The sequence below is a fragment of the Lathamus discolor genome, chromosome 7 (assembly GCF_037157495.1).
Source record: "Lathamus discolor isolate bLatDis1 chromosome 7, bLatDis1.hap1, whole genome shotgun sequence".
Classification (NCBI taxonomy): Eukaryota; Metazoa; Chordata; class Aves; order Psittaciformes; family Psittacidae; genus Lathamus; species Lathamus discolor.
Genome location: NC_088890.1, coordinates 14,779,251 through 14,805,153, shown reverse-complemented (window position 1 = coordinate 14,805,153; position 25,903 = coordinate 14,779,251). Strand labels below are relative to the sequence as shown.

The window sequence follows — 25,903 nt, the reverse complement described above, 5'->3', positions numbered from 1 at the left end:
ACAGCTAGAGCAAATGGAAAATCTCTCATACTGCAAAATATTCAATATCCTATCAGAAGGTCAAAAACAAAGTAAAGACTCTGAACTGAACAGATGAGCCTTTTGGGAAATATTGATGGTAAAGACCTGCTCATAATTATTCCATTATGGTGCTCTGGTTGCAATGGATAGGCTCCAAATGAAAGTGTTTATGCAGTTGTACCACTGTTTCATGAGGCAATTCAGGCAACTTTTTCCCTTGTTCCTCTTGAAAAAAAGCCCCTGAATTACTGAGGCAGTTGCAGGCATCGAGGTACATGAGGAAAACTAGCTGCCTACATTGTACAACCATGGCTATCACCTCAAACACAGCACACTGCATTTGCCTGTAGGAAGTACAGTAATATTAACAGCAAATAAAAGTTGCACAGGCTCTGTGTGCATCTTGGGAGACCTTGTTCTTCTGAAAGCCAAATTCTGAACATGTCAACAAACATGCATTTGGTTTTTTACTAGGGCTAAGGTAATACCTGCCCTTAAGAGTTTGGTGTGAAAACTAATTGATAGCAAGCAGGGTATAGAAAAGAGTCTCCCAACAAAGTAAGGTCCAGATAACTGCTTTTATATTTGAGGTATCTGAAAATGTAAACAGAACACCTTCACTGCCAGCCTGTGAAAATGAAACTTCAAATAACTTCACTTTGCAGTGAAGTTGTAACTCGATACGAAACAAACCCCCCAGATACAAATGGCAAAGTTTGCAAGCAGTAATGACCAGAACATCCTGCACCGGCATTACTCATCAAAAAAGAAATAAAGGAAAGTAAAATATCATCTTGACAAGTTAACAAGTGTCATACTCACTGAACAATGGCTTGTCCTCTGGTCAGACCTTTAATTTGTCTGTAATGCTCGATTACTCTGTCCTCACTGCAAACCAAGCACAAAACCCAATTTAGAGGCTCAGTGACTTTTTTCGTGCGTGGCAGCATCTGTGGAAGCTCAGGCGCCTGCTCAGCATGCAGAGGAGTGCCCCTCTGCACATTTCACACTCTGCTTTACATTCTGCTTCTTACTGATTTCTTTCCCACCCTTCATTAGGCAGTGTGGAGCTGCCTGGATGATCCCCACCATCCCATGCCACGCTCCAGACTAATTAACAAATCGTTTCAGATCAGCCTGTGCTGCTGCAGATGCTGCTGCAGAATAATGGTACTAATTGTATAAATCTATGTTCACGTTCTAACAGACCAAAGCTTCAAAGGATGGTTAATGCTACCCATGTAAGACAAAAGAAGTTAAACCAGGAATGTTTCCAGCCCTGTGTATTTTTTCCTCTGACACTTTTTAGCTGGGAAAAAATACAGATTTGTCGGCAATGACCTTTTTGCATTTTTCCCTCATATACTTCAACATTTTGCTTTAGCAGAATGAGAAATAAAATATGCATTTAAGTGTCAGACACTTGAAAGCAAAGAAAAACCCAGCAGTATTTATTCTATTTATTCTGAAAATCATAAGCAGGTACTGGTACACTGGAAAAATCCATCAGGTACACATCAACTCTGAAGAAAATGAAACAAACGAGGGAGTCAAACTTGCACAAAGGGCATCGACTCCAAGGAAACAATGTTGTTGATTCATCCAAATGCTTTGTTCCTCTACAGAAGGTTTAAGCCACAAAACTGGACCTGCCTTTCTTTTTCCAGCTTTTCCAGCTTATTTTCTCCCCCTGTCCTGTTGGGAAGAGCAGCTGGGTGGGCATGTGGCAGCCAGCCAAGGTCAACCCACCACAGAGGCTCCTCTGTGTGATGGGTGAAGAGCAAGGGGCTCTTTGCAAACCCAGGCTTGGCTGGAGTTCAGATTTCAGCTCTTTCTAATGCATGGTCCCCACATATTCCGATCCGTCAGTTTCTGACCCAGCAATTTAATCTGAGCGAACTTTTAATGAGGGATTTGCATCAGATCTTGCATAATTTATGACCTAGAAACTGGAAATGCTTGAACACAAGAATTTAACTCCAACTCCTATATTATACAGGCTGAAAACTTAAAACAGTTGGCAAATTGTTTACAAGTGATCTTGTCATTACCACTCATAGCAATGATTTACATTTTAAATTCAATAGCTCACCAGTAAGCGAGTGATGGATGTTCCTGCAGTGTCCTGGTAGGAAACACAGGCAGGGTCTTCAAGTCTTTCCTAGTGTTTTCATTACTAAAAACCAAAAATGGCAGAGTCACCGTTAGTGAATCATGGATGCAGTCATAACCTTCAGCAGAAGAAAAGGGCTGTATTTGCTACCCAGGAACAAGGTGCATTGCCTCATATCAGGCTGTCACAGCAATGTAACTTTATAGGCCCTCTCACATGGCAGTGATGTATATGGTGTCATGCAGGCTCCTGTTGTAACTCATTATGCAGACACGTGATGCTCGGGCCACTGAAGCAGGAGCACCATATCAATATTTATTTTCCACACACTCACTCTATTTGCTGAGTGCAGAACGAGCCCTGAACAAGCTGCAAAAGGAAAAGCCTCTGCCCAAAAGCAAGTCTAAAGGTGCTAAATTTTACTCTATCTTCAGCTAAATCCTACCACCAGACAGTAACTATCATGAAGCAGTATGGTACTTGTCAAATCTCAGAGCTTAACACCGACCTGATACAAAACAAAGGGTTTCACTTCATACACTTCAGGATATTTTCACTGAACACAGTTCTCCTGGACTACTCACTCTACAGAAAGGTTAAATATTTTGGACTCCAGACCCTGCCTGGAATGTAATAAAAGGGGCTGAAGTATGCGACTGCAATTTGTCACCGAAACCCAGCTGGATACTGATGCCTGTAAGGAGGTTTTTAAATAAAACGGTTAATGTTTTCTCCTTATATGCTCCATTAATTTATCAGCTGAAACTTGCATGCCTCATTTCTGCAGGATTTCTGCATGCCTTTGTGGCAGTGCCAGCAAGCACCAACACGACTTTTCTATGTAAAGAATGCGCCAGTCACATCCATCAGCACCCGCCTCAACTTCTGCATCCAGGCTTCCCTTGAAGATGATTTCCTGCTTCTAACCTTTGTTTTCATCAGGCTCTACTATGAGAGATTCCATCTGAGCTATTTTCCCCTCTTCCCTCAAAATCAGCATGCTGTGCATCAGCAGCGTGGACCAGAGCACAGAAACCTGCTCTGTGGGTACCACAGACCAAGCTCTGCAGCAAATCCCTGCCATGTTTCCATCTCACATGGCAGGTGTCACGTGGAAAGCACTGTAAATGAAAGCTTTTTGTTCCTTGGTGAGCACAGGCTAACCGCTCTGCAAACTTCTTCCCCAGCCCTGACAATATGCCTTAGCCCTGACTAAGAGGGACCACCTCTGGGGACGAGGAAACAGTTCAATCAACAGCCTATTTATTCTTCCATGTCTTTGATGAAGTTGCCAAGAAGGGGGTCAATTAGCACAAGGAGCTGCTTGCTGGGCCAGCACTCTTCTGCCAGGAATATGCACTTTTCTTTGCACGCTGGCCAGCACCCAAGTGCCACAAAGGGGGACAGCTGGGTAGAGAATCAGGGTCTCTCCTCCCAACGCTCAAATACAGCCAACGCTCACGAAAGCCGAGGGGCTTTTATTCACCCCTTAAAAGCCCATTTTTAAGGGATCAAAAGGCTGCAGGACATCCCAGCTTGCAGGGAGAAGGTAGATTATGAGGGTTTTGTAGGGATGCATGAACATGCAGACAGAGCACAGCCTCCTGAGGCCCCGGAAACCAGAACAAAACACCCCAAACCAAAGAAACAGTCCCTGAGCAACCTGGCTTCATCTCACAGCTGACCCATCTTGAAGCAGAAGGTTTGGCCAAATGACCTGCTGAGGTTCCTTCCAACTTCAATCATATACTAACAGGATAATTCATTATTAAAATACACATTTCCTCTTGTTTTTAAGCCTGACTCCTAACTGCAATGGCTGTTGTAGCAGCTGGGGCTGGCAGGGAAATACTGCAGAGTAGGAAGGAAGCAATAACAAAATAGTTTATTTTCCAAACAAAAGGGCTGCTCCTTCAGATACAGGCTCTCAAATTCACAAAATTAACAATCGCAGGTTTAATGCTGATCTTTAAACCTGTATTTAGAAACCTCATTGCCAGCAAACAACAAATCACCCAGGCAAGGGCTGAAGCCCTAAGGAAGCTGATGCTGGGAGGCAAGGGCTGAGCTCCAGCAGAGGAGCTGGGTGGGGAGACAGGTGACTCCCAAGCTGTCACCACTACAGCCAGGTGGAGAGGTCCCAACCTGTCCTTCACCAACCATTATGGGGCCAGTAGCATCCCCATCACTGAGACTACAGAGGTACCACAGATCCCAGCATTTGCATCCTACCATGCTCTGAAATGTCACCTTTTGCACAGTTTGTGGCTTCCAGCAGGGCTACTAGCCTTCCCATTTGTTTTTTGGGTCCATTACCTCTGGACACGGTAGAGTAGCAACCTACTTTACCCTTATCACATGCCAAAATGAGGACACTAGTTAAGCTGAGTAGCAGCTCATCAATATGGAAATGTCTACCACTGAATGTAAACTAAGCACCAGCCAGCCAGCACACCAACCTCCCCAACAAGGTGTGTGGGCTCTGAGCTAGGGCATACAGTGACCAAAAGGCTGCAATCACATCTAGGGCACGTCACAGGGCACGTCTCACCAGCACTGACGCTGAACCACAGGCAGTTCACTAGCAAGCAAGTGACACAGCAGAGCTGGACCTTCTCTGTTCTTGTGCCAACCTACGAACCCATCCAACTTGTTACATCAGCAGAGAATACACTTCTTTAACAAAGCCAGGATGGCCACTGGGACTTGCCTTTGTGAAAGGACCCAACCTCATAGACTGAGGTCCAGACAACCCATCAAATCCATCTGCATCTGGAAAGAGCCTATCAAAATGGACTTATAAGGCCTGAAAGTCTCTGAGAAACCAGACGAGGGCTGGGCTTTTTTTCCCCCTGCATAATTGTAAAATAAAGCATGAAACAATCTTAGAAAAATGTAAAAGACCTGGGAGAAACAGGGCACAGCTCCTTGCGTGCTGCATGCCTTCAGACAGCGGAGGCTGGCACACAGCAGCCCAGATCTGCTGACTGTGTGCCTGAGGATTAGCATTTGGGATGATTCACGGCTGCAGGGATAATAAAAGCCTCAAATGGTCCTCCCCCTCCTTCCACAGAGTTCATTATCATTTCATCTGCACCGAGGAGCCCAAGCACGTCTCCCCTTGACCTTCAGGACCACTTTCCCAAGCCCTCAGAGACCCAGCCAATCCCCAGAGGTGACGGTTTGAATTATTACCTGTTCCTGTTTGGTTTCACAGCGGCCACAAGATGACACAGAAATCACAGGGCAGACAGCCCTGGCTCCAGATGTCCAACCGTCTACACTATCTACCAGGCAAACACACCAGTGCTGTATCTGGCGTGTCCATGGTCGGTTCTCATCAGGGCAGGAGGAGGACTTGGCTGTCAGGTCAGAGAGGCCCACTTGCATTTAATCTGACCTCTGGTAAGGAGGGGGCTTCTTGACTGGTGGTTCTTGGCGTAATTTCAATGCATCAACTTAAATCGCCCATAGTCAATGGGAGTGAACTTTTTTTGGCAAAAGGTTTGTCTATTCCCCAGGAGAATATAGGAAACTCTCAACTATTTTTCCAGTATGCAGACAGCCCCTTTCCTTCCTATTCCACCCTTTAAATGGGAGCTTTATCTCCAGCAGATATTAAGCAGAATTTGAATTAATCTGGGCAATGTAACTGAAAATCTACATCAGCCCCTCCTCATGCTGAACCTCAGCTTGAATTCTTGGTACTGTCCATATTTAACTCTCTGTCCCAACACGAGCAAATGTTGGGCTAGATGCAGCATGCCCTGCTCATCAGTGCCAGCTCTATGGAGATGGAAGGGCAGCCTGTCTCTAAAATAACTAAAAGTGGCATTTAACCGTGTACCATACTATGAATAGGAGTTCCCACATTCAAATTATAGCAGCAAAACAGGACCAATCCCACATGCTTCCTACAACTGACACTACAGTGAAATTCTAGGCATCTTGCTAAAACCCCACCAGGAATCTGGGAAGGAACCAAGCCAGATTATCATGGCATGCTCTGCCTAAAGCACATTACTCAAAAGACTTACATATTTATGCTCACAGAAAGTGCACCTCCACAGCTTGTCCTAAGTGATACAACCCCCCCTGCTAGGCAAAGATGCACAGAGCTTTGCTAACTAGGACCATTTGTCAATGGCTGTCCAGGCTTTTCCCTGCACCCACTGTCACAAACAGCTTCTGCCTGTTGCTAATGCAAGTGTGAGAGCTCAGATTAATGAGATTAGCATAAAACATGAAGAGCAATAGACACACCCAGAGCAGCTAGAGCAATACACACAGTACAACAGAAAAGCTTATCAGCCCACATCTGTGTAAATATTAACAACTTGGTAAAGACAGGACTTCAGACACATTTTAACTGAGGAAGGTGATGGCAGGTGTGTCTGCCCCTGCTAAACTGTGTTGATAACACTTTATAAGGCAGGAATTTATCACTGGGTAAGCAACACTGCACGGTGATTCTCCTCTGTTCTCAAAGCCTATTGACCTCCCATAAATACTTACTCTTGTGTTATGGGATCATTAGAATAAGTCACTCCTGGGTCTTTCTGAATGTCACTATTTTATATTTGACTCTTCAACTGAATTTTAGTCATGCCACAGGTGGAATTTATAGCAGCCTTGGTCTTAGGAAATACCAACCAACCTCTCCTGTTAACTTGAAAGTTGTTTCATGGGCACCTAACAATCAACAGATGCTTGTAAGAATCACATATTGAGATACAAGGAAGAGTGGAACTTCTCAGCTGAAGGGTGATACAATTATTACCCTGCACCATGAAGATGCTTCAGAAACTTTCCATTAGGCTTTTTCTTCCTATTCTGTTCAAGATATGCAGAGCTAGCAAAACACACAGAAACAGCACACAATTAGACTAGACACTTGAAAGTTTGACAAGGTAAGTTTTCAGAGGCTGGTCAGGTTACTCAGATGATGTTAGTAATGGTTCTGTTTCTTAAGAATAACCACTGAATTCCTTTGCTATGCAATTACAAGTATATAACAGTACAAGAACATCCCATATTGCTGGCCACACCTCAGCCTAGTCCTAAAGTGACTTTCTAAAGTGACCAGACTTAGTGTAGCCTCCATCTCCAAGGTGCTCCCTCTCCATACAATCACAGATAAGAGCCAGCAACACAGCCCATCACAGTGCAGCCAGACTGCTGCAGCAGCAGGTGCCTTTTCTGTGGGCTTTGGTTTGCTCTATTGCAGAGCATGGCAACCTCACGCTCCATGGAGGCTGGTCTGCCTTTCAAGGTATCACACCAGGCATGAGGAGAAAGCAGCAAAAGGCAACAGAGGGGAAAAAAAATGAGCAGGGTTAAAAGTGCAAGAGAAAACATGGGGGATGGAAGACAGAGCAGAGAATGTACAGGAAGAGCCAATGGATTTAACAGCTTTCGAGTATGTCAGAGCAGCAGGATCTTGGCAGCAGGATTTTGAAGTGTGCTCTCTGACAAATCCTCTTTTGTGACAAATGCCAGACGTTTCCCATCATTTCCCAACCTTCCAGTTTATGGTCTGGTGGCACACTCAAGAAAGCTATTTTTCTACTGAAGGAAGACCAGGATGCAGAAAGGCCATGAACAAAGGGCTCCCACTGGCACGGGACAGCCAGAGCTGAACCTTAACCCACAGCCAACAGGGAGCACTGCCTGGGCCATGGCTGCAAAGTCTGCCACTTGAATACCAGGTAGGAACCGCCTGCTCAGAAAGGTATTTGAAGGAGCACTTCTAAGAGCCTTCCAAACCCTGGACATGAAAAGGACCATGACAAGCAGTGCAGATGGCTTTTTCAACACCAGGCTTCTTGTGCATCTAAGCTGCGGCCATGCTATGGGCTTCCCACACTGTACTTTAGTCTCACAGCTTGAGGGAAATGCACCAAACACACAGTGATGCTGGGGCTGGGCAAGCCTTCCTCACACTTAGCATAGGCTGGACCACAGCTCTGGACCCCAAAGCCTAACCTCCAGGTCCAGACCTGCTCCTTTAGGCCAATTTCTCTCTGACGTTGAGAGAAGAGAGGCAGCAGTGATCTCACAGGGGTTTGGTGACCCTACTTGTTGGCTTTTGGAAGATGGACCAAGGGCATCAAGGGAAAAGCAACGTTTCTCTTATCAGCTGTATGCATGCACCACTGCATCTGAGGACACTGGAACCAGACAAGCAAGAACGTGATCTGCTTCCAGAGCCACCTTGGCAGATGAAGCACTGTTCACATTTCCACTTTGCAGAAGCGGAGCAGGGTGCTGAAGAAGCATCACTCCACAGCCAGCGAATATCTGCGACTTGAACCTGCCCTAAATTCTCAGGTCTTCTTTTACAGTTCTTGACGTGAAATACAAGTACACTGAAGATAAAACCCTTTGGTCCTTGAACAACACACCTAGCACTGGTGACGGCTCACAGTCCCACAGATCTGGTACAGTATATCCACGTTTATAGAGCTGCTCAACTGTACCAACAGCACATGTTAGCACTGCTTCTCTATCAGACCAGACGGGAAGCAGACAAGCTCTGCTTTACCTGGGGATTTACTGCAGAGCAAAAGTGACTATTCACAGTTGGTACAATGCTTAAAGGGCCCCAAACCCTTCCTCGCAGCAGCAGATTGTTATTTCTAACATTCACACTTTCTTCCTGTTCGCACAAAAGTCAGCTCAGCCATATTAGTTGTGGGGTTTAGCCTGTCTGAGTACAGCCACCGCATCTAAAGCTTGTTATCACAGCCCTGTGTGCTGATACAGACAGACATGGAACCACAAGAAAAGTAAATTATCCAAGCAACGATAAAGACTTGACAAATCTGCAAAAGCAAAAAAGCTGAGGCTGAAAAGGGGTCGTTCCATTTCCTCAAAGCACAAAACACCCCCGCGTGATGGATCCCAACCGCCACGGGAAGGAAAAGCAAGAGATTTATTTTTGCTTTTTCAAGCAAGGAGCCCGAGCAGAGCCCCAGCTCCTGCTTGCAGCTGACAGAGCAGGACTGGAGAAACTCTCTGTGCACCTCACAAAGTTTCCCAGACATTCAGCAGAAGGGAGGTGAACACGCTGTGATGCAAAAGCCAGGAAGTTTAACTTTACAACAGGAAAAGGCAATGTGTGTTAATGCTGAACCTGTGCTTGAGGGTATTTCTAGGAAAAAGGGGAGAGCATCTTTTACTTACGGCTGTGGATGCCATGATGCTACTCCAAGCATAACAGCTATGACAGCAACATGTCTCTGACTTGTCCCCTGCAGAGGAGACGACCTGAGGGATGATGGATTTTCTGGCACCACACTTGCCTTGTCTCTCATCTGCTTTGGATGCAGAGCACACATAAAAGCCCTCCCTACGTGGCTGGGCTGTACCCATTCCAGCACTGACTCTCCAAGTTAGAAGTGTCTTAAAGGAAAAGAAAACCAAAGAAAATACAAGATCGGGCAGGGACAACTGAAAAGGACTTAACACAACCACCCCTTTGCTGCCCCTTAATAAACTGCATGAACCTCAGGCATAACAAATCTAAAATGTGTGTTCCTTACTGAACTGCCATAATTATATGTTAATATTAAAAGTTACACGGCAATATACAAGCAGTAAATCCCAGGAGATCAGATTATTAATGAAAACATTCTTTTCATCTAATCATTTTTGCTCATTTCACCCACACTGCTTCCACCTAATTCATGCGCTGCATAACAAACATACTTAGGAATTCCTTGAGAGCTCTTACAAAACTGCTTTAAAATACAAAATAGTAAAAAACCATTAAGATTACATCACTGCAGAGACTATATGTGCCTTGGGCTGCCCTGAATTGTAAATTGCTTGAATTTACAAGTAGCACCAGTAGAAAAAACACCCTCTTGCTGTTAAATTCTAGTAGAAAATTACGGTCCTACCTACATAATTTTTTGAAATTGCACCTGGTTTACACAATGAATTTCCACTTTTTATTGAAAAATAAAACACCAGGAGAGCACATTTTCATCTGAGACCTGCTGCCCAAGTGCACAGGCAGATGAAGCGTGGCAGCTCTCTGCCCAGCTCCCATTTGCCTGCTGCCTTCCTTCATGGTACATTGGGCTGTGTAACCCGCACAACGAAGTGCAGCAACTCATCAAGAAGAGCGAGACTTGCACAGTGCTAAAGAAAAATCAGTGCAGTTTTCAACCAGCTTTCTCTGGTTGAAGTGAAAATTCACTTAGGCAGAGAGCTCTTTGGAAAGTGGGTATCTGATACTTGTCAAATAGGGCAATCATTGTATGAAATATACATCAAACATGACTTTCCCTAAGCTTGTTTATTTACCACCTGGGTTCATTGGATGAGCCTAAATAAAGTGAAATAAATAATCAACCCCCTCAGCAAACAGGCTCTAAATTAATCCTTGCTCATCTTGTCTCAAATTAGCTGCTTATTGCAAAAGAGCGAGCTTAGGAAAGCACCCAGTTCGGTCTGAGACAAGAGTTAATGGTTCACAAGCAAATGCCTAGCAAGGTATTTAAAGAAAAAGTGTGCAGAGTGGCAGCTGAGATAAAATACACAATGACTCACTTGGCAAACAAGAGCCGTGGAGCACAAGGAGTACAACAGCAGCGCCAGAGCCGAGCACTGATTTACAGCAGGGCAGACACAGCCCACACAGAGCAGTGGGTTATGCTAGAGAAAGCCTCTGTCAATGGCATTGCATGGGCATTTACAAAGCACTCTTGCATGGAAAAGAAAATCAAGAATTAAACTACAGTGCTGCTTATGACAGGCACCTGATGGATGACCTGAGTGAATCCACCACCTCTTTTGTATCACTCACTGATTTATGTGGAAGGCAATCCTTGAGGGCTAAACAGGCATCCAGACTGTGCTCAGGTCTTTTGCCTCTGCTTGAGGTCAGCATGAATGTTGCCTTGTAACTCATCCACAGCCCCAATGGGCCTGAAAAAGAGCTTCCAGTGAATGGTTCACAAGAGGGCTCTTTCCTCCAGCCTAACAGAGGCAGGTTCATGGAGCAAAAAGGTTTGTGCTGGGAAGCCGACACACATTGTACCCATCTCAGAGCTTTCTTTAGGCCAGCTCTAATCTCACCCCACAGCCTGAGTGTCTGTTAGTGGCTGGCACACACGAGGTGGGCTCCATTCCTGCCACATGGATGCAGCTTCAGCCCTCCAAGACCTCTCCAGGATGCAAACCTGAGGAAGGGGAGTAGGAACAGCTGGGAGATTTGGTCCAGATTCGTGTTTCTGCTCCAACCCCAGTCCTGGACATGGCCACACCTGGAGTTTTGGTCATATGAACTTGGTGAGACTCCTGAAAACAGGCTGCACCAGCTGCCTCCAACACATCTCAGGTGTGTCCTCTTGCTGAAGCTACCTTAACCTTGAGGTAAGTAAGCAGTACACTGAGCAGGTGCTTTGCTATCAGACAATTACTAACTTCTTTGGAGCAGCTATTTTACAGCACACGTTATCATCATTACCACATTCTATTCTACCAAGAAATGCTTCCAGTTTATCTGGCAAAATAATCATCTTCCCAAGTAAACACTACCCAAAAATCTAATGCTGAGCACTCAACTCTTAATCAGGAGCAAACTGTTACCTTAAGGCCTTTTCCAATCCTAACTATTCTATAATACCAGTTTTCTACACCTAGACCGAACACTTCATTCTCTCCTCAGTAAAGCTTTTAAATACAGCAGTTTCTGAGCCAATTACTCCATAGCAGGAGTATCTTTCACACAAACCTTTTCCATTTACAAACCGTGTTTATCACCCCTATAGCGATAAACCCTGGTGCCTCGCACATGTCAGCTATCAGGAATTCATTATTTTGTCTGTGTTATGTTATACCAGTCCGGAGTTATCTTTGCGGCCCACAGGCCAGAATCAAAACCGAATGCGTCAGCTATTTAAAGAAAATAGAAGCCCTCCTCCAACAATTTAATTAACTTCCAGGGAGCATGGCTGGCTTTCAGTCCTGGGAATGTTACAGGGGAAAACATGATCCAAGATTATCAGTCAGAAAATACACTTTTCCATAGCTAACCTGATTTTAATGGTGTTTTTCTAACGCTAGAAGGTCAGCATTTAGGACATCTCAGCTAAAAACTCATCAAGACACAAGGAAAAATAATACTCTATATTATCATACAGCATTTTGAGGGCAGATGCTTAGTCTATAAACTCAATACATCTAAAGCATTCATTTCCCAAAGAGGCAACACATTATACGTTACATATTTACACAAGGAATGATCACCAGACTGATCTGTTATTTTGCTTGCCTGCCAAGACATTAGGTTTCTTTACAATTCAAATAAAATACCTAAGATAAGTAGAATATGGACTTTTTTCACCCTCTACTGAGCCATGCCAGGAGCTGGAAACGTGAATCAAATTCTCTTTCTAAAGCCCTCAAACAGTTTTAAAACATCAAGATTTTGTAAAACCAGGCTGGCAGCTTTTTCTGTTTCATTTGCAAACATGAGAGTGGAGGAGTGCAATTAACTAATGCAGAGTTTCAAAACTCCTATTAATGACTAATAGTTTGCTTGGGGTTCCTATTACAGGAGCTAGAGAAAAACTGATGGGAATTCAGTTTAAACAGAGCAGCCGTCAACTGGAAATCCTGGATGAGTCACAAAAAAGCAAACACAAGCAAAGCCTTACATCCCTTCTCTCGAGGAAAACCTGCCCAGTCGTTGCATGGAACGGCAGAGGGGCCAGGGATCTGCAGCATCCCAGACCTGCTGGGAACATCAGAGCTGCAAGACTCAGGAGAAACAGTCCCGACACTGTCCCATGTAAGGGGGGGAATGGCTCACGGAGCACCCCTGCGATATGCTCTTCATCACACACAGGGGGGTAATTATCTTGGCTGGGATCACCAGTTCAGTCAACAGGAAAAGGAACTGGGTGTGCAGTGCGCTACACTGACTGTGGTCCGCTGCCACCTTTGTTAATCATTCCTTCTGCAGCCCACAGTCATTTGAGGCTGCCTTCGGGAAACCAGAGCTGTTCAAAACAGGCTCATATGCAATGGACAGGCTGCCAGCGCAATTCTGAAGCATGTACTTAAGTCTTATCAAGATGTCTTAAAAGCCAAGGTCTTCTTAAAGTAGGACTTGGGTGGTTTATCTTACATAAAGCCACTCTCCAAATGAGAAGGCACAGACCCTTGTCCTAACAGCTTCGCTTAGGGCGCCGGTGCCCTATTGCAAACCACCTGCAACACCCAAACCCCAAAGACCCTGATATTCACGACATCAGTGCTACCATACTGCACAGCCCCTCCAGAGTGATCTTTGTGGTGTAGAATCAGAAGCTTTTACTTTCTCTGAGCACTGCAATGTCAGGTTTGCTCACTGAAAATAAACAGGTTTCAAAAGAATGCGCTCACCCACTCTGCACAGGTATGGGAGGGTGGTTCTCAGGAGATTGCTGCTCTGCCATCAAGATGCTATCTGACAGTGGATTGGGAAAGGGGTTACTGCAGAGCTGCAGGAGTTAGAAGTGTTTAGACCCTGGTACTGATCTGCCTGCTCCCAGCTGAAGTCAGGGGAATCCACACAGTGACCCCATCGTGGGACTTGTCCCCATGGAAAAGCTTCCCTATGGCATATGTGGGAAATCAGCCAGCCAAAGATTACCAGTTCTGCCTGCACTATCCCATTTTTCACTTCCAGAAAGCTAATCTCTAGGACTTCAGGCAATTCCTGTATTTACCATGTTTGTTCAGCACTAATTCAATATAAAGAAATACTAACTGGCGAGTTCTCACGTAAGCAGGAATGGCGCAAGAGCCACATTCCAAAACGTGATTCAAAGTGGAATAGCCAAATGACAGCGAACAACGGACACACCAAAGCCAAAGCACTGCAAATGGAGGCAACTCACTGCACAAGCAGCAAGGATGTATTCCTGGTATCGCAGCAAGTTTGGCAGGGGAGGCCAGCCCTGCAGTATCTTTGTGAAGATACGCTGGTAATTAAGCTAGTGTGTTATCAGCAGTGGCCCAAAGGACCACTTGTGATATGTAAAATGAAATTCCTTCGCTTCTGGTGTGCTCGCTGTGCCCCAGACAGCTGGCCAGGCTCATCTGCTATGGAGCAGAACATATGTTCTGCTTAACAGAGGAAACAATTGCTACAGCTATTTTCACGCAACTGCTAGAGGAAGAGCTTCACTTGGAAATCACTCTTGTAGCAGCATTGTTCCCTTCAATTCTCTTCAAATACTTTTAAAGGTAACCATGGGCAATCCACTCCTTGCAATGTGTCTGCAGAGGCATGGAAGATAACCCCAGACACAGTTCTTGGCCATGTGAAGCAATACCTATAAACCTACTTACAGCACATAAGGAGTCAACATTAAGTTTAAACCACGTAAGGGAGGTTTTCACCACAAAGGTAGTTTTTAACCTGAACCCCTCTTCTTCAGAATTGAGAGCATGTGCCACCAGCTGCTACAACTTAATAAGTTAACTCCTGACAAGTGAACAGTGGTTCTCTTGTTAACTACACCTAAACTGAGTTAAGCTTAGGGTGTCCCTGTCAGATCAGGCAAGATGAGTTGTCTTCCTAGGGAAATGAAATGCAGGACACTGCGGCTGTAAGCAATATACTGTGGGTCACAAAGCAGGTCTACAGCATGAATAGGAAAAGAAATTGTACAGCCAGCCCCAGCTGATCTCAGTCACAAGGACACCTCTTCCTCCCTGCAGGCATGACAGCACACCAACAAAAAGGAAAAGGAGGCTGTGATGGACTTCACGGAGCATGCCCTTCAGTGGAGAAGGGGCTGAAGAAGGCATCTGGAGAAGAAGGGGTCTTGAGCAGCAGCACTGGCATGCACTTAATCGCTGCATCTGAGCACACAGCTCTCAACTGAGCATTATCAAAGCCTGGCTCCTAAAAGCTGTCGTAGCCAAAGCGTAAAACACTCCTCTCTTCCCATATGGAAACTCAGAAAGTAGTAAACCATTAACACGACCAAAACCAACCTTCTGAATTTCTATTTGCTTAGTGAGCTGTTTCTAATTGAAGGTCTTTTCCCCTGGCAATAACAGGTCCCAGTGTGACCCCACCTCCTCTGCAGGGCCAGTTACCGTAACCAGTGCATGGTAAGAGGTGATCCCCAAGGACGAGCCCCATCTTTTAAAGCCCAGCAACCGGTTCACACGCCAGCTACAACACAAGTGTCGGGTCAAGTGCAGGAGGGAAGGGAGAGGCTCTGCAGGGCAGCTGCACAAGAAAGCAGCTCATTGATCTCTAGCACAGGCAGCTGACGGGCTCCATATCTGCACATGCTGCCACTATACAGGCAGGGTCACCCAGATGGACTCAAGCCACACTGCAAGGAAGTTGGGAGCTTTCTCCCCATCCCATGTTCGGGAAGGGGAGTGAAGCAGGATGGCCTGAAAAGCTGTTTTGCCTCAGAGCCTGCCCACAAAAGGCATTACTAACCCGGATTTTATCCAGCCCAGCAGCACATTTCACTTTCTTCAGCCACTGCTTGCAGCTGGACTTTACCCCTGGTTTTGATTGTTTGCAGTACAATGCCAACACAGAAAAACACATCCATCAAGCACACTGGTATTAGAAAGGAAAATGTTATTACCTGGAATAGTCTCCTTTAGCTTCCTACAATTGAAAAACAGTGACAGAGTTAGAACACGAGCTCTTCAAAAGTCCTCGATTTTCCCAGCATTGTTCACTTCCCCACTCCCACAGCTCCGGGGCCAGATCCTTACCCCAGTTACACGCAATGCAAAGTGTGGAGCCTGCCCACATGCATTCAAGAACAGAACTTGGCCCTTTATGCTTCCAACTGTAGATAATCCGCATACACCATAAATAAAACCATTTCCAAGAGGGGGATGAGTTTCACACTGCAAATCAAATCTCACTTTTACTGCACAAGAAGTGAAATACAATTCTCTCTCCAGCCAACCGCATCCAGCTAAAGGTTGGCTTTACAGGCAGGTCAGCAGTTGAGAGGAATTGTGTTCACTCGAGATGAAAACAACAGTGCAGGCAGATGGAGCTGCTGCAGGTTTGCCGTGGCACTTTGTCACTGAGAATGCAGTAGGGAAAAAATCCTCAATGTTTTAAAGGCAGAGTTTTACTTCATAGCAAACGGTAAATAACCAGAGTGCGAGTACAACAAAACTTGATTAAGGAGAACAAAAACTGACATTGCATATTTCAACATAACAGGGGTATCAAAAACATATGCTCTAGATAGATTCACAGGCATGATCAGCAAATTTAGCTACTCCTCCTCCTAGATCTGCAGAACATAAATTAGAATAACTGATAAACTGGATGGAAATCTGCCCAAATACATGACTTCCTTTGGTGAGTTTTTCTTCTTTCTTTCAATTTCAAATCTCTCAAAGAAACATTTCCCTCACTTGCCCCTAAGGAAAACACTTTCCAAGTTTTCTGCTTTTTCTTCCCCCTTTCCCACCCCTCTCTCCAGCTGCAGAAACTATGAAAACCGCTCCATGTGCATGCTTTCGTATAACGGGGGGAGGAAAAGAGAAGCAGAACACAGCCGAGCTAAACCAAGCCCAAGGCAGCGGTGCCCGCGGCCGAGCTGAATGGGAAGAGCCGCTTACCTGCAACACCAACGCGGCCAACTTGAAGACGGTCTCGCTCTCCACTTCAATCTGCCCCTGTGCAGGGAGAGAACAGGACATGAGCGCGCCGAGCCCCGCCTCGCCGCACACCCGCTCCGCTCCGCCCCGCTGCGGGGGGGGGGACCGGGGTACCCGAGCGGTGCCCGGGCACAGCGAGCTCCGAAGGGCCGGCGCCCTCCCTGTGCCCGCAGGGGTGCAACCCCTCCCTCCCTCTCTCTCGGCACAAATCTTTCCTTCCTTTACTGCGCTTTACCAGGCGCTGCTTTGCGTGATTGCAGCTACCGGGACTTTTGACAAGGGCATGTTAGAGGTAGGAGGAGGGGAAACGGGTCTGAACTGACAGAGGGGAGATTTAGATTAGGTACAAGGAAGAAGCTCTTCCCTGTGAGGGTGCTGAGGCGCTGGCACAGGGTGCCCAGAGAAGCTGCAGCTGCCCCATCTCTGGCAGTGTTCAAGGCCAGGTTGGACACAGGGGCTTGGAGAAGCCTGCTCTAGTGGAGGGTGTCCCTGCCCATGGCAGGGGGTTGGAGCTTTAAGGCCCCTTCTAACCCAAACCAGTCTGGGATTCTATGACTGTGCACACCTCATCAGGGACCTGATCCTGCATGCTGCAAAAACACATTAAAAACTTGTCACCAAGCAGGGTTGAGCAAGAGAGATTCTGATGGCACATCACCCCAGTTCCACAGTGGTACACACACCTCTGATGCTAGATAAGTAATACTTATCAATCACACGGCTAACATAGCTAAGCTTCCTTTGGCCCACGGCGCCTGGATCTTACAACCTCCAGTTCTCACAAGTACACTGCAGCGTTCAGACAAACTGATGGACCTGCATGCTGGAAACCTCCTTTGTATCTTGACCCGCCTCCCAAACCAGACCCATCCTGACAGCGCTATGCATTTGCTGACTTAAGCAGTGTGCAGCTGATAAATGCCAAAACATTGAAACTACACAAGAATCCTTTTTTTCCTTCTTGCAAAGTTAAGTGCAGTCTTTCAAAGTTAGTTTCTTATAAACAAAAGTCCCGGTCTTGGTTCTACAACACTGTCACCAGCAGTAACACTGGAAAAGTGAAGGAGATGGCCTTACAGCTGGAGTCTTGGGTTATCAAAGCTACTGTGTGCAAAGGATAAAACTGAGGCCATGAACCAGCCCATGAATAGAGATTGTTTCTCACTGACCTTCTGCAAGTGAAGGTGGTGGACATGTGCCACCAAGAGCCCAACACATCCTCTGTCCCCACTTGGCTGAATGAGGGGACAAAGCAGACCGAAAGCTGAAACTGCCAAACCCAGGGCAGCAGGAAGATCCACCGAATGACATACGGGCAGAGGGAAATGACAGCTCAAGATCTATAAGGCACATCTGGAGCTGAGCTGATTTGCCACAGCTGCAGGTCTGGCCCACAGAGACCAAATCCAAAAGCAAACAAACAAATAATTCAATTTCCATGGAAAGGGAGGGGTTTTTTTGCCAGCTTTTGTCAATAGAACATTCCAGCAGCAGTGCTCCCCCAGGCTGCTCCACAACAGCAGACCAAGAGGAATTTCCCCTTCCCAACAGGTGTGGCAACAGCTATGGAGAAGTAGCCTCCAAAGCATTCCCAGACATATTTTATTAGAAGAAAAGGAGGAGCACATCACAAGTTAGGAGGAAAAAAGAGCTTCAAGTTCATCCTTCCTTCCGATCCCTTTCATGTTGATGCTTAAGAAAAAAGGCAAGGATTACAGCCCAGAAACTCTTCACATAGGTGCAATTTTAAGGCACTTTGTTACTTCCAGGTCTGTATCGGGTTAGTCTTTGTCATGCACATCTGAGCCGCCTTTCTTTAAACTTAAATTGCATCTGCTCAAAGAGCCTCTGAGGCCAACTTGCAGTGGGAGGATTACAGAGATCAGGTCATCCCAGCACTGTGCTCCTGCTCAGCAGGAAAAGATGGGCTCTAGCTCAGCAAAACGGTCCCTGGACCACAGTATCAGGGAAAACAGGGCCAGAAGGGACCTTAAACTCATCAAGACCATGTCCCTGCCCCAAAGTGAATCAGCTACATGCAGCTCATCACCTTTTAAGCATGCAAGAAACTCATCCAGATTTAACTACCTCTGTTGCTGGCTCCAATAAAAACTCAGCAGCACTCTGTGAGCTACTGCAGCAGGGAGTCCCTGCTGACCCATAGCAATGCTGCTGCTAGCATTACAGGGGTGTTTGGGACTTACTAACCAGGCACCTCTTCACTTTTCATCTTCAAAGCACCTCATGACCATTAACTAATTACCAGTAGTAATTACGAGGCTGCTCCTCTGTGTATTTAACTTGGTCCTAAATAGGAGCATTAAGAAACTCTGGTCACTTTACTAGGCTGCTACTGCATGGCCACAAATGTTAGAAGTGATCCCACAAACCACTTCATTTAGGGGTTTAGGAGGCTGAACAGGCTGAAAGGGACCGCCTTCTTCAGGTGATGAAAGTCTGTCTCTGCTTTCCTAATGAGGGTTTTGCTGTGCTGATGTCCTTAGCTTTGAATGCATTTGGTCAGAAGCTCCATTGAGGAGTGAACAGGAAAGACTGTCCCCCCTAACATCACCTCTTTCAAAAAAGATGCTGAAGGTGTCATGACCAGAGCAAAGGGGACAAACAGGACACCCCAGGCTCAGGGCTGCCACCACAGCCCTCCAGCTTTTGCTAACCTCAGAACAGGGTGGACCAACCCTAATTATTATCACATATAGCCATACCAGAACAGGGGCCAATCTGAGGGAGGCTCTGCACCAAAAACACCTGCCAGAGTGCAATCAGGAGAACCCCTACCCTTTGAAGGGGCTAAAAACCAAAGAAAAGGATACAGGGAGGCAAAGGGACTGCTCTGAGGTCATACAGGAGCTAAGTAGCAGTGCAAGGATTTGAACCAAGAGATCCCAAAGCCCAGCTCAGCCTTTATCTAACAGACTAACTTTATACAAGTGAGTCTCTTGGACAATTCCTTTGAGCCTGGAATTATTTTCCATCATAATGTAACATTATTTGCCATCTGGTCCCCCAATTGCTATAATGCTCTAATGTAATCCATCCCTGCCCTGGGCTGTCAAGGAGTTTGGACAGCCTTGCCTTGACACAAATCCAAATAGCGATACATGTCAGTCAGGAGCACAGAGCCGCGACTCTGCCCACTCACTCAGGCAGTGTTTTGATTTTATAACCATCTTTCAGTCCCAAGGCTGTCAGATAGGGGGGCCTCTGTCTCAGCATCACTTTAACAAGGTCAGATTTCAAAAATAGATGGGGAAAAGGGCTGTAAAAAGATTCATTTGCAATGCCTGCAATTGCCAGGGTAACTTAAGCAGAGACTTCACTGAGGGTGGGGGCCCTGGGAGCCAGGGCAGCGAGTACTCTCTCACAGCTCTGTGTTGGAGATGAAGATGGAAGTTTTTCCTAGATTTATCCCAAGTGGATACAAGGTCACCAGCATGAGGTTAAGTAGATGGATGTAATTCTGATAATGGAATCAGAGACTTTTACATTTGAGATGTAAATAAGTTTAAACGGACCAGTGGGTGAAGCTCTAGGGAGGGGATGAAACTGGTATTTCCCAGAGTTTGCACAGGGACATTTTAACCAGCGAGACAGATTCAGCCCCTCGTGTGGCTCTCCTAAAGGCCACTGGCTTATCTAAACACTGCATTTGGTCCAGTGGATTCAGGTGGTGGCTTTTGTCATCCTGACAAACATCAGAATAATAAAAGGTTGTAGCAGGTGACCAAACCAGGTGGCAATTACTGTAGACCAGGAATAGGTCACTATCTCAGTAGCCAGTAAAGACCAACCCTGCCTTCAGTGCCTGTGGGCAGAATTCAGTCTCTGATTCAGGTAGGAGCTCAAGCGTTTTGCTACACAGACACAGACTTACAAATGTGATAAAAATCACAAGCTTGGTCATGAATAGAGCAGTGAACCCTCATTAGACAGAGCAACACCACTAGAATTTACTGTCATAGAGATACAAGTCTGAAATCCTAGCGAGACACAGATCAAGAATGATGATAATGAGCATTAACTGTGCTAAGCAAATCTTCGGACTGTAAACTCACATTAAAGCAGACTAAAAAAAAGCAACACACAGGAACTGTCATCTCTAACTCTTTACAGACAGAGCAAGACACAAAAACATACATGGTTTGTTCAAACCATGTGTAACCTCCAGAGGGTAAAGTCTGACAACACACACATTTCACCTGAAGATTTGAGACTTGAGATACCAACACGCCTCTTCCCTCCAACCCTTTAAAAATGTGTATTAACCATAGACACCCCCAAACACACACAATGATTGAATAGCCTCAAGACAGCCACAGTACTGAGTATAATTACCCACTGAAAGGTGATTAAAAATACTGAGAGAAAGAAGGGTGCAATTAGGCAGAGGGAAAGAAAGGACCCAAACGTCTACAACAAGGTGTTCAGACCAAGGGAGGCAATTAGTTGGGTGTGGACCCAGCACAAGTGAACAAAGCGATGCCAGCACCTGTGCCCTTACCCGGCACCACTGTGCCTTTCCCCATGAGACCCAGCATCCCCATGATGTGCCCCAAGAGCCAGAGGATGCGAAGGCAGGTCCCTGCAGTGCAGAAAGCTTCACAGCTTTTTCAGCATCTAAGGGTTCTCTGGGAGCAGAGGCTACAGCGAGGCGGCCTGAGCTCCTGGGGCAGGGAGTGGTTGTCAGCCACAACCTGTTACACCGCACAGGTTGAGCAGCGCTGAGCAACTAGGTCAGGTAAATGTGGCATCTCACTCTGGCAGTGTGGCTGTGCTGGGTAATTACACCACAGAGACAAGTAATGGCAGCAAACAAATAATCCTGCAACTTGAAAGCGCCATCCCAATTCCTGGCATTCACACCTACATCTCAGTCCTGGGGGTGTCACCTGCTCTTCCCTCTGGACACCCCATCCCATTCCCTTCTGCAGTGGAAGCTCCAGACTTTGCTGAGCATCTTAACTGGGACCAGTTTCCCAAGGACAGAAACTCTGGGTTTAGAAAACACAGCAAATGTCTGCCTCCAGCACATTAGGGGGGTAAAGCAAAGCACAAAGCCAACAGGAGATGCAGAATACAAGCCAACATAAGAGCAAACTAAAGGGTGGCCATTCTGACCCTCCTCAAAAGGGCACTTCAGATTTTTACTTGTGCTGCATTTACGCCATGGGGGACTACAGCCTGAATAACTCAGGAGGCCTCACAGCTGCTTCACAGCATTTAGATGGCCCATGATGTCGTTCATCTACTGAGCCTCACAGCCCTTCCTACCCAACACAAGAGACCACAGCCTGAGAACAAACACAGCTCAGTGAGTGCACAGCAGCTCTCTCCCAACAGAATCTGCTCCTTTCCATCTCAGCAGCTTTGTCTGATCCAGCCCAACAAAAGCTGGTAGTGCCTCGTGGTGAGGAACAGCTTCAGGTTTCTGTTACACTCTTTATTCCGCTCTCTCTGCCAGCCACCCTCATCCATCTCCCTTGTTTGCATTTTGTGCCTGAGCCAACGCTTAGATGAAACTCCAGGGAGAGCAGCAGCTGCTCCGAGACTTGTCTGCACAGTTCAGTGCAACAGGAACACATTTAGGGTTGCTTTTCTTGCATTAATATACGAGTAAAAGCAGAAAATGGAAGAAAGACATAAAGACTTCCCTGTTCGTAAGCCAGGCTGTATGGCAAGCGTCATTAGACTTAACATATAATCACAGCCTTTTGCTTTCCTATCCCAGCATCACAGTGAGATACCCAGTGCAAACCAACAACAGAAGTGGCTGAGCTGTCACAGCATCTTTACCCTGTGACCAGGAGATCAAAGGTGCAAAACTCTCCATTGCAATTAACACCAGTAGTTAGACCTGGTCAGAAGTTACTATGTCAAGAGATGCCAGCTATGAAACTTTGGCTGCAAACCAAGTGAACCTTCACATACGATGGGCCAGCCCAGCTGGGACACATCCTATACCTTCCCTGGCATGAGCCTTAACAGGTCCCCAGAGCACCATCACCTTTACAGCAGGCAGCCTTGGACCAACCTCAGCTGTGCTGTAGAGTCCCTTGACTATATCCAAACCATAGCCAAGTCCCTCCCCACGCCACCATGTGAGGTCTCATGGGGCAATGAGTAGGGGGCCCCACGGAGATCTGCCAGTTTATATCACATAGGGGTCCTGCCTCCTCCTCCTATCACATTTTGTTCACCTCGCTCCATCATTCCCATCTGCTGACATGCTGCTGAGGGGGTCTGGATCATGAAGTTGCTGTCAGCACCTATGGAAGATAACAGCTCTGAAGGTGCAGAAGGCCAACTGGTCCTGCTGATCCCCATCCTGAGCTTTCCATGTGTCATGTTTAGGAGAACAGCAAATACAGGCAATGGACAGAACATGTTTAATAGCCTTGGCTAGGATCAGACTACGCTGTGTTGGGAGGCTGCATGGGAATGCTCTCCTCTCCCTTGAGATGGGGGAGAATTAGGAAATCTCTGTTATAAAACTTTCGAGAGCTCTCTGATATATGACCACTTTGCTCTCCATGAGCTGGAAATCAGCCAGGCTTTATGCTCACACCAGGGGTCTGTTTCAACAGCTCTTCTTGGTAAGCACTGGTCTTCAGGCTGCCAAGTGCTCACAAGCATCGCTGTTCATGAAGCTCTCATGGTTACAGATGTCTTTGAAAACTTCCATTTCCTTTAACTTCTTTTACTCTTTTTAAAGCAATTCTTATAAGTCCTTGGAACAAATGGGAAATTAAATAAATAAGCCCCCCAACACCCAAATACAGAGAGGAAAAGGGGAACACAGCCAACTTGACCATGATCTTAGTTTACAGAACATATTTTAAGAACTGGCAAAGAGTCAACAGTATGGGCTGCAGAGCTATATGGAGGTTAGCTCTAATGCATAATAAACTTGACAGTGCTTCTCTAGCCAAGTAGGGTGTTATTTTTCCAAACTTGGCTGTTTTGAAAGAAGAAAAGTCTAATTTATCTTTCTAAATTTATCATCAACATGTGCGTGACCAGTTCTCACCCACCTCCTTAAAAGTATCCCAGCCATGGTCATGGGTTGTGCAATAACACACTGAACATGTTAAAGCTCCCCTGTTGCTGTGCAAACACATCCATCCTGGGATACCCATTTCACCTGAAACCAAGTGTTAGGCTTTCTCTACATTAAACTCCAGCTGTACAGTACATTTCAGAAAGAGCTGTAAATCTAAACCCAGCTTTTTAAAGTCAGTGACAGGAAAGAAAGCTTTTAAATTGAAGTTGTCACCACGGAAGATTTTCAAGCAGCAGCTCCCCAAGCCAAGACAGGCACATAGACAACAGCCCAGACATACACAAAGCATCTTTCTAGCCTTTGCATTCTACCAAATCGCATGTGGATAAATGAGCTTTTAACTAAGTGAATGGGGAGCACTTCTATAGGCCTGGAGATCTAAGTTACCAGTTCTCACCTCTCGCTCAGTGGCCCAGGCTGTTCCTGGCAGTGGGTATAACTTCTCCAAGCTCCAGCACAGAAAGCATGGATTCTGGAATGCAGGAGCCATGGATTCTGTGTGGCTGGACCACACTTGGCTGAAGGCAGGGGGACTACAGACAGCATCGGACCAGGGAAAAAATGGGCAGCTCAACATAAAAGGAGCAGCATGCATGCCTCCTGCTCGGTGCACAGCAATTCTTGTCTTTGGGTGCAGAACTGTTAACACTGCTACATGATTTGGCAAACTAAAAATGAGGTGTCAGCCCTCTTGCGCTTTGGACAAAGGGGCTTCCCCCTGTTCCCCCACTGCTTGCAGGGGCTGAGGGCAAGGCAGAAGTTCTCTTACTGTGCAGGGAACAACACAGGTCATAAGTGATGCACAAACCTAGCAAAGGCCCCAGAGGCACAAAGGAGCTTTGAGTGTAGAGCACGGAGGTGGGGGAGTGGGTGGAGAATAGAAAGAAATACATATTTGGCATCAGGGATCTTATTGTTATTTTGTCCCTTCCTTGCCAAAATGTCTACAGGGATTGTGAAATGCACAAGCCCCAGATTCCTCCAACCTCTGCCAGAGGAAAGTGGTACCTGATCTGCAGAAAGGAGCAGAGAGGTTTGCAGGAAGAAATGTGGAGTTGAAAGGTGGGGAAGAGCAATGTGGATGTACACTACAGAGCACCAAGCCAGCTTCTGCCCCTTTCAGAATTCTTATGCAGGTTTTTATTCCATTATTTATAATTCAGAATCTATATTTCATAATATATAGTCATCAGTTAATATATTTAATGTGCTAAATTATTTATTCCAACTTTTTATTCAGCTGGGAGCAAAACCTCTCTGGAATCATCTGCAGCAAGTTAGCCAACACATGCCTGACTTCATTAGGACTTCATTAGGGAAATCATTCTCTTTGATTAGTTATAGCCGCCCACAGAATTTCATCTGCAGAATCACCCATAGATCTCTCAAAGAATACAGTAAACACATTCTTGCTGCAGCCTCTGAACCTCATTAAGCCATGGATAAAACCCCTCCAGAGGTGGCACTGGCTATGTTTAGCCAAGCCTTTGGCTGGCTCCTGTGGTGCATCCCACATGCCAGCAGAAGCACCGACATGCACCATCTCGCATGCAGGGCAGCATCGCCCTCTGCCCAGGAAAACATCATTTTCCTTTAAAGCACACACAGGTACCTACACATTAGTGTGCTGTCAACACATGCCAGTACTCAGGAATGTCAAGAGCACAAACACACAAACTCCACCAAGCATCAGGCCTTTGCGCCACCCTGGATTTGGGCTTTTCACACGCTGTGTCCCCTGTGGAGAATGAGCTATTGTGAAAACTTTGGAAAGAGCTTTGTGAAAACAAAAAGCATAACTGGCTTTTAAGCAACCTTATCCATGCAGGTCTTCTCACACCCCTGGTATTGCAGCATTTATCCTCTGACCCACATTCCTGGCCCACACAGAGCAGAAGCTCCATGAAATGATCCAGGTTGAGATTTGGCCCTGGTAGAGCATCCTCCAGCACACCCTGTATGTTGAGGAGCAACCCTGAGCACATAGGCTGGGAATGGGATGCTGCTTTTTGAGACACTGAGGTTTCCTC

The 25,903-nt window shown here is 46.1% G+C and overlaps 1 protein-coding gene across 4 annotated transcripts in view; it reads right to left on the bottom strand.

Annotated features, from left to right (window-relative positions):
* Window positions 1-25,903, bottom strand: part of FRMD4B (FERM domain containing 4B) — a 141,010-nt gene that overhangs the window by 27,495 nt on the left and 87,612 nt on the right. For 3 of the 4 annotated variants that reach the window (XM_065687237.1, XM_065687239.1, XM_065687238.1), the window contains 4 exons: window positions 16,757-16,813; window positions 15,754-15,776; window positions 2,114-2,197; window positions 844-909 (listed from right to left, as the gene is read on the bottom strand). In XM_065687237.1, coding sequence (XP_065543309.1) covers window positions 844-909; window positions 2,114-2,197; window positions 15,754-15,776; window positions 16,757-16,813 — 230 coding nt within the window. Of the gene's footprint in view, window positions 1-843; window positions 910-2,113; window positions 2,198-13,534; window positions 13,619-15,753; window positions 15,777-16,756; window positions 16,814-25,903 lie in introns of those variants that run through there. The other variant, XM_065687240.1, reaches the window with a different exon arrangement.